The sequence below is a fragment of the Macrobrachium nipponense genome, chromosome 41 (assembly GCF_015104395.2).
Source record: "Macrobrachium nipponense isolate FS-2020 chromosome 41, ASM1510439v2, whole genome shotgun sequence".
In the NCBI taxonomy this organism is placed as follows: domain Eukaryota; kingdom Metazoa; phylum Arthropoda; class Malacostraca; order Decapoda; family Palaemonidae; genus Macrobrachium; species Macrobrachium nipponense.
In genome coordinates, this window is record NC_061102.1 from 57,159,562 (window position 1) to 57,169,934 (window position 10,373).

Below are 10,373 nucleotides of genomic sequence, written 5' to 3' on the forward strand. Positions count from 1 at the left end.
AAACAAGAACAACAATAGCAAGAACAACAACACCAACAACAGTAAATTTGTCTGTAGGCTTACTCCCCGAGTACGCAAAAATAAGATTGAAAAAATGGCGCATTTCGCTGCTGAAATATAAACCGCTTGCGCTTACAGAATGTAGCTCGATGAAACTGAAGAAAAGAAATTGCTCACTTTAAAACATGAAAGCAGCTGTTTATGATCGCTTACTTTAGCAAAATCTTTTTACTTGGAAGTTTTGAATAATTTAAGGTGATATTTTTCGCCCTATGTTTAGTACTCACACCTGTGCAATCCTATGCATGTTCTTGATAAAAGAAAGAGGTGGGAGGGAGGGAAAATCAGTTGGCGGAAGATAAACAGTAATTGGAAACATAAATAATCCCCCCTTTCTGGTGTTTGACAGTTTTAAATTAAAAATACTCTTTTTAAATACGTCCCATTTGACATGATTCAAGGTTGGCAAACCTGGCCTAGCCTTTTCTACGGAAAATGGAGCTCAGATAATTAAACCCACTCAAACATAAACAGTTAGTATGTTGGTGATGAATGTTTCTGATAGTTATTGTTTATCATTGCAGCCTTCAATTCCTTTTCCGTTATAGTATAGTATTTTATGTGTTAAAGTGTAATAAATACATAACATAAAATCCCAAGTAGTAGCTATAAAAGTATTAAACATGTTTTAAGCTTTGACATATAACAGTTTAACAGCCAAAAGTTCCACAAGTGTGCATTGACGGTGCTTTATGCGACCTCTCTTCCCTTTGCATGACCTGATCTCCAGATCTGTGTGGAAAGAAAGCCGCCTCTGACAATCACATAACTCACGACTTCAACTTATTCTTGGTCTAGTTGGTTGTGGACTGCCATTGTGGAAGTGCTCTAGGTTTTTGACCACATATTTGCCCAGGATTTTGGATTTTTGCTATCAGCCACAGCAGTTATATTGGATATTCACACATCTTTGGACGTGTGAATATCAAACCGTCAACATACTATTTTACCAATTGTGACATAGAACACTCATGAGATGATGGCGCCCGTCGTCCCACCAACTCACTCTTGCATTTATGAACGTCCATATCAATGTTATGTACTGGATAGCAGTGGATTCCAGGTCAAGTTTGTGTTGGCCATATTTGTGTTGTCATTTGTCGGTTTTGCTTCACACTATTGGATTTCAATATCTGTGCAGTGGTAAATGTTGTAGGCTTGTTAGTTCTCATTTGATATCTTTTGAAGGTAGGACCTTTAAAGATCATCGTGGTCAGCAGTTGTCGAGAAGATGATACAAATTTTTTCTCGACAGTTTCCATGTAATCCATGGAAATAATTGGTTTCTCTAAAGACAAATTACAATGTGTGCAAGATATTGCTGTCAAGACTGCAGACTTTAAAAACAACAGCTCCAGTATCAGTTTTAGATTGTAGCTGTATGGTTATGGCTTTGCTGTACTTCAGCCTGTCTTGAAATTGTGCGAGAAGTCTTGTTTTCAGTCAAGAGGAATAAACATTTCTTTCTGGGGTAATCGTAGATGTCCCATTCTCGACCGGAAGAGCGTGATGAAATCAGCCAACGTGAATAGTACAGGAGAGGGTCTGATCTGTTCAGCTAAAACATTCCTGATAGTTCTTTTTAATTAGTCAGGTTTATTAATTTTGACCTGTGCGCTTGAATATTTTTTGCACAATAGTAAACCAAGCAATTAGCATGCCACACGGCCTCAAGAGCTACCACGCCCCTAATACAGTGACAGCTAAGCAGATTTTTGTCTTTTAAAAGTGCTGCATGTTTCTTTACCCATCAGTGAACTTGAAATGTTACTTCCTCATCCAGGTGTGTGTTCCAGTAGTCTTCTCTCAAAAGTAATAGGCCTCATTGTCATTATTTGGCAGCATTGAATGTTATCTGATGTGTGTGTTTCAGATACATGGTCGTCACCTTACTTGAGTAATCATTTCCCAGTTTAATGTAACTGAGTCACGTAATTCAACCAGCATAGCTATTCATGGTTTACAGTCATTGTTGCCTCAGAACCATGACCTTCATCAAGTCATTCAAGTTGGAGTGTTGCTGTTAGTTGCCCAATAGTTTGCAAGAGATTTGTAGCCACTCTGTCTTTCCACTGGGAATTTGAAGAACGTACGAGAGATTCTGCCTTTTCTCTTTTACTTATAAAGTAGGGCTTCAAGTCTGCTTGAGCTGGAGGCGAAGTCGTCGCTGTGCTAGAACTTCTAACCCAATGATCAAGCACAACTGCTTCATTATCTAGAGGCGCTTTTTTATTGCCAACTAACTAAACGCGGTACTTAAAATGTAGTTGACCCTAAATTATTGCAGTTTAGCAATATATTCTCCGTTACATGTACTGTAGCATGGATGAGTAAAATGATTATAGGAACTCTGCTAAATAAACCTGAAATTGAGAGTGAATAAATGAAGATTATGTATTGTCTACTTATATAGAATTGAGATATTTCATAGTCTGAAAAGAGGAACAAAATGTAAGTAAATATTTAATGGCCAATTGGAATTTAAAGATGTCTGCTCCGTGGGCAGAGAATTCAGTTACCACTAATTTATCAGTAAAAGTTGATCTTGTAAGATACAGAAATATTAATTTACAAGTCATAGCTAAAATATTAGGTCTGCTTTCCTGCATGCTGTTCTGGTAACCAATGACCAGCATTTTGGAAAAGGGCTAGTGTGCTTGTCCTGTGCTAAATTTAAACGGGTTCGGTAGCTAAAGTTGCTTGCTGGAAGCTGATGTGGCAAATTTGGTGTGTTTGTGTGTGTGTGTGTTTTTATTTATTTATTTATTTATTTTTTACAAAACATACAAATTTTATAGTATGTCTAGCTCTGCCTTTACTACCAAAGGCCTTGTATTTCATGCCTGTTGCAAATAAGATGAATTTTATTGCACCTAATACAGGTGACTGTTTGCACATTTTTAAGATTAAACATTTGGGCATTGGTATATGCTAACTGAAGAAAATACTTGTCATGTAATTGTCTAAGGCCCTCCTAAATTACCAAGGGCCTACAATGACCTTGAAATGCCCTTTATCAATGCAAAATATAATTCAAGTGAAATATATTTACTTCTCTTAGGATCGCAGAGTACGAGTGGTATTCATTTGACTTAAACTTTGTTCAGTGATTTACTCGCCATTCATAAAAACACACAAATGCACACACATTTACCATTCATAACAGTGTCATTTTTATCAGTGTTATTCTGTCTTAATTATAAGATGTCTTATATTGTTTGAAATTTTCGCCAACACTACACCTAAAGAACATTAGATGTCCAAAGCTCTTCGTAAAATTTGAATCAACTCGCAAGAACAGTTGTTCACATCAAACTGCAGGATCAAGAACTGTTGTCGTACGCCAAAGATTAGCATAACTTGCATATATATTTATCATGTTGTATAGACAACCAGAGAAAGAGTAGATAGGAAGACGATTGCCAGGATTATGACTTACAGTGACAAAAGCATAGCTTGAATTAAACAAACCGCTTGACATCAAACTGGCATTGGCAAGGGACTAATGTATTGGGAAAATATGGAAATGGAATAAATAAATATAGTTTTTCTTGGCAATTAATACATGAAATGTTACCATAAACAATCTGCTTTTCACACGTAGTAGATGCATGCCTTTATTCTAGAATACATTTGAAGGTGATGGTGCATTTTAGTCCTAACTTTGATTGGGTTAGTTCAACTTTATGAATGATGCAATCTATCACTAGCTGCTGCTTTTTTGTCTACCTTATATTTCATTGTCTGAATCGTGTTTTTGAATCTTATGGTAATGAACAAATGTAATGTCTCGATTGGCATTCTGATCAGGTTGCAATGGCTTCACTGAAAAATTGTCTCGAAGTGTTTCACAATAGCATGAACATTATATATAAAACAACCCCAGTTCAACAATTATTGAAAAAAGTAATTTGATTGTCTCATAACACACAAGAGGACTAAGTAATCTCTTATCCATCTTGACAGCATCTCCAGTCAGTCTGGGATTCAGCAGTTTCTCTCCAAGTCTTACAAGCAGCGAAGACGAGGATGACGAGGCGGAACCGAGGGAGGGAGCATCAGGAAGAGCTCGCTGGAGACTTGGGGCTGTTGCGGAAGACGGAAACTCCGAGGAAGAGGACGAGAACAAGAAAAGGGAAGAGAAGAAGAAGAAGAAGAACGTGAATCAGTCGGAGAAGTTGCCAATAACCAGTGAGGGTGAAGTGACTAGTGACGCGGACGATGCTTTCAGTGGTCCGTGGCGAGTGAAAGACTTCAATAAGGAGTACGAACCTCTCAAAAGTGTTCAGCTTCTCAAAAATCTAGAAAAGAATCTAAGCACCTATCTCCCGACGTATTCCATCGGGAGTGACACGGAGACTGGGGAACCATGATCGTCCGTGTTCGCGATAGATCGATCAATCGGGTGCATTTACTGTTTGCATTTAGAGAAGATATACGTATACATATCATGCCATGTGTTGGCGGGTTGTGTTAGGATAACGACCACTTCGCAACTTTCCAGTGGGAGGGAGGGAGGGGGTGATACTGCATAAATATGTACTGTATATAATTCGTTTGCCTCATACGCTCATAATACTTCATTTGTAATTCTCCATTTCATGCTAAAATAATCAACTTTTACCGTCAAGCCTGAAGTAGCAGAAAGCACTTGATTCTTTTTGTTGTTTCTGATAGAATGTTGTGAACTGTATACCTACCCCTGAGAATGGAACATGTACTATAAAGTTCACTCGAGTGTCGTATTCAGGCATTTCTTTTCATTGTTAGGCAGAGCTTAACTTAATGCTTGCTTTTACAATGTGTTTTTAATTCAAGGAAGTAATATGTCGTCATTCTTTGGACATTTCAGTGTAGAATATGCATTCTTCTTTTTGGAGTTGGGGAAAAGGGGACGTTGAAAGTTTGCTGCAAGCTTAGCCTGCTAACAAGTGGCCAAGTGTTTTCGAAGATTAACCCGGGACCTTCCTTCCCTGACTCCTCCCTCAGTCGTAGGTGTCACATTGACAAGTACAACAGGTCGAGTCAGGAAGAAGAGGTTTCTTGTCATTATTATTATGGACTGCTTGAGAAAATGGAGGTTGTTCATGTTAATAGGGTAAGCATTTCCAGTATAGGGCTTTCATCACAAAACATTATTATAATACCAGTAACGTCTTTTAGTTGTTATTTTGTTATATTGATTCGCTGTACCATTCTACTTAGCAGCTGTGCTATGTGCTGTAGATAGTCTTCTCTACCAAAGATAAAGCAGGTCTTGAAATACTGGTAATACTGATTCTACACGGCCATCAGGAAGTGAGATTTGTAAAGCACATTTTGCAAATACCGCATCATTTTTCATTCGGTTTATTTCGTGATTATTCGCTTTACAGTGGATTCATAAACATTAGAGATAATGGCACTGTAAATTTATAGTCATTATTTATTATTGTTATCATAGTCTCTTTCTAATAATGAACTGGTTTTGTATATTTATGCGCATACATAGACCTTCATCTCTCTCTATCTATGTTACCAGGAATTTCAAGCTCTGCCCAGGAACTGCTACTGATGGGGAACTGAATAAAAATGTTCTGGATACTTACTTGTTGCTGTTGTCTTAATATCCTCCTCCATTCAACATCAAATTGTGGAATTCACACAGTTTCCAAATATGGCCATAATATTGTCTAAATACCTAGTTTTCTTTATATATAATCTATCAGTCAAAACGATTTGCTAATCTACTTCAGGGTATCCTTCTAACTGCCTGACAGTAGAAATTAATGATGAATCACTGCTTTGCATGATGACTGTGCAAGGCATCCGTTAAATCTTGCTTTATAGCATATCAAGTTATTGACGGTGTGGTTCTAGGATAAGTAACCTAGCGCTAATTTAGATAACTAATAGGCTTATCCAAAGCATTTTACGTTCAGATTGATAACTATGGCATTTGTGTATGGTGATGAAGGTAAATAAATACAAGCACAGTTTACAGAAAGTATAAGCAAATCGGCAGATCGTAAAGAATCATCGCTAGACTAAGAAGCAATACTCCACTTCTTGTAGACTTGACAACCCACGAAACCGACAAGGCAGTAAGTACTGTAGTCTGTGAACTTGTGACAGAGATAGTTCTTTGTGACAAGTGCTAGTGTTACAAGGTGAGTTGATTTATTTTCAAGTATTATTGTCTTTACGAATCAACCTTAATTATGATTTAAAACTACTTGTGTTTCATCTGATGTAGGTGTAAGTTCGAGTCACAGCAAAGTCAAGTTTTTAATGATGAACAAGATTGATTTCCGTTTAGTATCTTAGTTTTGAGATGAATTAAATTTCCATCAAAAGTGAACGAAACGACCAACACTTAATACTATAATTCCAACTCCCCGCTTTAATATAATCAGAACTGAACGTTTCTCAAATAATATATGATGGAGTTTTTTAACCATTACATACTAGTTTTACAACTAGTTCTGCTCTTGGAGACTGGGATGGCCTACGGCAACCCCTCTACAAGCCTAAAACAAATGACTGAAATCGTCATTTCACCCTCGAAAATTTGAGCTAAATTAGCCTTCCCTTAGTCAAAATATTGTTATACTGGAACAGATGAAAGACAAGCCACCTCATTTAGGGTTGGCCCAGGTCGGGATTGGTATTTAGATAGGCAAATGGATAGAATGCCACTTCTTTTATGTTAAAGTAGGTTAGTTTGTTGGCGTAGGTAATTGAATACAGAGATGCTTTGTTAGTTTATTGGCTTAAACGATAATAAACTGATTAAATGTTAGCCATATCAGGTTAGTGTGTTTGCTTAGACTACGCTGAGGCAATGTTAGCCATATTGGGTTTAGTTTGTTTGCTTAGTGCCTTTGGCAACTAATCTGATGCAATGTTAGCCATATTAGTTTAGTTTGTTTGCTTAGTGCCTTAGGCAACTAAACTGAGGCAATGTTAGCCATATCAGGTTTAGTTTGTTTGCTTAGTGCCTTAGGCAACTAAACTGAGCATGGTTAGCATATAGGTTTGTTTGTTGCTTAGTGCCTTAGGCAACTAAACTGATGTAATGTTAGCCATATTAGGTTTAGTTTGTTTGCTTAGTGCCTTAGGCAACTAACCTTGATGTAATGCAAAGCCATAAAATAGGTTTAGTTTGTTGCTTAAGTGGCCTTAGGAACTAAACCTGATGCAATGGTTTAGCCATTTATTTCAGTTTAGTTTGAGCTTGAAGTGCCTTTGTTAGGCAAAGCTAAACTGAGGCAATGTTAACTGATGCAATGATAGCCATATTAGGTTTGTTTTTACATAGTGCCTTAGGCAACTAAACTGATGTAATGTTAGCCATATTAGGTTACTTTGTTTTAGACAACTATATATAGGTTGTTTGTTGGCTTAAGCAATTAAACATAGATGATGCCAGACAAGTTTGCCGGCACAATTAGTAGTCTAACAAGGACTTGCTAGTTACTTTCTAGATTGCTTTATTTTTAAATACTTTTTAGATAAATCTATTAATACCTATGTTCTCCATGTTAAAAATGTCCACAAGAGGAAATTGTTTACTTTAGGTATTTACATTCCAAAATTTTCAAATAACAATGATGTGATGTTGTGTTCAATTATTCTGATAACCAACTCTCTGAAAGGGAGGAGTTTTTATTGTCTTTTGGACTAGAATATTGTTAACCTTGTTATAAACCTTCTTACTGGAAGTTTTTTGCTCCCCTGGAACTGCTCTTCTCTCGCTTAGTAAACACTAATCTAATGATCAATGTGGAAGGCTTTCGATCACAGCTTTATACTAGAGCCTATAAAAGTTACAATAATTTAATTACAAACTGGACACCTTTCTTTAACAAAAAGGACCTGGGAATTCTGAAAAATCTTGGAAAACAGGAAAACCTTATTATTATTAAACCGGACAAGGGTAGAGGTGTTGTTTTACTTAATAGACTGATTACTACATACAGAAAGTTGAAAACATCCAAATGACACTACTAAATTTCAGTGTTTGGGTAGTCCTGACTTTGCCACTCTCTTCCGTTGTGAGGATAGAATCTACAGGTTTTTGAAATCTCTCTTGGATCAGGAAACTATTAACAATAATACGTATCAAAACTTGAGAGCAGCACTGGTGGTTCTTATGGTGTGATGTATGGCCTTCCTAAGGTACACAAGGAGGGTGTTCCTTTAAGACCGATTCTAACATTTTATGACGCCCCCAATTACAAGTTGGCTAAATACATAGTACCGCTATTAAGAATTCTCTCATAATATTTATACCATTAAAAACGCTGAACAATTTAAAGAAAGATTGTCTCAAGATTCGGATTTTTTTATGGTTAGCCTTTATGTAGAGTCTCTGTTCACCAATATCCATGTGGAAGAAACGATTCAAATTATTTTAAACAAGATTTTTACTAATAATGATGTTCTGTTTCAAGGATTTAATTATGACAATTTTAAGAAGCTTTTAACTTTGGCAGTGCAGGACACCGGCTTTACTATTAATGGGAAGTCCTATGTACAAAGTGATGGTATGGCTATGGGCAGTCCTTTAGACCCGTTCTTTGCGAATATTTTTGTGTGTGAACTGGAGGAGCGATTGCTGGACAATTGCCGTCTAGCTAATCATCCTCTCTTTTACCGTTACGTTGATGATACGTTTATTCTTTTTCGAGACAGAGACAGGGCTGATTCCTTCTTACAATTTGCCAATTCAGCGCACCCTAGTATCAAGTTTACAATTCAATATGAAAATTATAATAAGCTCTCTCTCTTTGATATAGAAGTGTCACGTAATACAGACGGTTTTAACACCTAAATTTGTAGAAAAAAAGACTTTTACTGGACTAGGGACAAATTTTTACAGCTTTTGTAGTTTTAACTTTAAAGTAAACGCTTTATATACCCTCTCCCACAGGGCATATTCTCTCTCCTCTGGCTGGTCTAAATTTCACAATAAGATTACTGTTTTACAACAATACTTCACCGATAACTGCTATCCAACTAGAGTTTTCTTCAAATGCCTAAACAAGTTTTTAAATAATAAATTAATAGAGAAAAATAACAGACCAACTGCTCCTAGAATGCCTTTCTTTGCTAGTGTCCCGTTTATCAGTGATACAACGTTTTATACCCAAGTTAAACGTTTAATACGTGAACATTGTCCGGCCATAAAAGGGCAACTAATTTTAAGAAACCCGTTAACTATTGGGTCATTATTGAGATATAAAGAAAAATTGAGCCCTCTTCTGACTTCCAATGCGGTTTATTTATTTTCGTGTCCGAAATATAGCTTGGGAAATTATGTCGGGGCCTCACGTAGGCTTCTTAAAGTCCGCATTGATTGCCACAGGGGAGTGAGTTATAGAACAGGTGTCCGGTTGTCTTCACCAGAATTCTCGAACATTCAAAAAAATGCAAATTTAGTATAGAATACAAACACTTTAAAATCATTACACGGGCTTCTTCTCCTCAAGAGCTTGCTGTTTTCGAATCGCTTTCCATAAAAACAATATTTCCAAAATTAAACAACCAAACTACCGCTACCCCTCTTTACCTGGCATAACTATATTTTCTTGGAACCTTTCCCTCTTCTGGTCACTCGTCTTCTTCCCTTCACTTGAGATGGTAATTTTCTTAGCATTGTAGTAGGTTTTCCGTTAATTTTAAATGTATGTTGGTTATTAGGATGAGTCTTTTTATTATGTGTTATGTGTATTAATCCTTTTTACAGCCTTGATGATGGATGGGGCTGGACCCCGAAACGTCGCTCAATAAAGCCTTTTAAATTGCCAGAAGACGTCTCCCTTGCTTCCTTGAGAATATATATATATATATATATATATATATATATATATATATATATATCATAGCGAATACCACAGGAAAATGATAGGCAGAAATCTAAGTGCTTTCGTCTTTACGAAGACATTGTTAGGGAACGAATGAAATACTGTTGGAAAGAGACTTATCAGGTAAACAAAAAGATCAATTAACTATCTTGGTATTCTTGATCTTTTTGTTTACCTGATAAGTCTCTTTCCAGCTGTATTACATTCGTTCCTTGACAATGTCTTAGTAAAGACGAAAGCGCTTGGATTTCTGCCTATCATTTTCCTTGGTATTCGCTTATTTAATGAAGTCACATGCATCTACTGTGATTTTATAAACACACACAGATATATATTTATATATATATATATATATATATAGATATATATATTATATATATACATATATATCTGTGTGTGTATTTATGTACATCATATATTAAACATTTCAAGCCCGTTGTCGCATAGGTTTTCTTGAATATTTTT

At 36.4% G+C, this 10,373-nt stretch overlaps 1 protein-coding gene across 5 annotated transcripts in view; it reads left to right on the top strand.

The window, feature by feature from the left end:
- LOC135212781 (serine-rich adhesin for platelets-like) overlaps window positions 1-5,647 on the top strand; it is a 348,735-nt gene extending 343,088 nt beyond the window's left edge. For 4 of the 5 annotated variants that reach the window (XM_064246553.1, XM_064246555.1, XM_064246554.1 and 1 more), the window contains one exon: window positions 4,027-5,647. In XM_064246553.1, the coding sequence (XP_064102623.1) occupies window positions 4,027-4,433 (407 nt within the window). In that variant the 3' untranslated portion in view covers window positions 4,434-5,647. The remainder of the gene's footprint in view (window positions 1-4,026) is intronic. The other variant, XM_064246556.1, reaches the window with a different exon arrangement.
- Window positions 5,648-10,373: the final 4,726 nt, after the last annotated feature.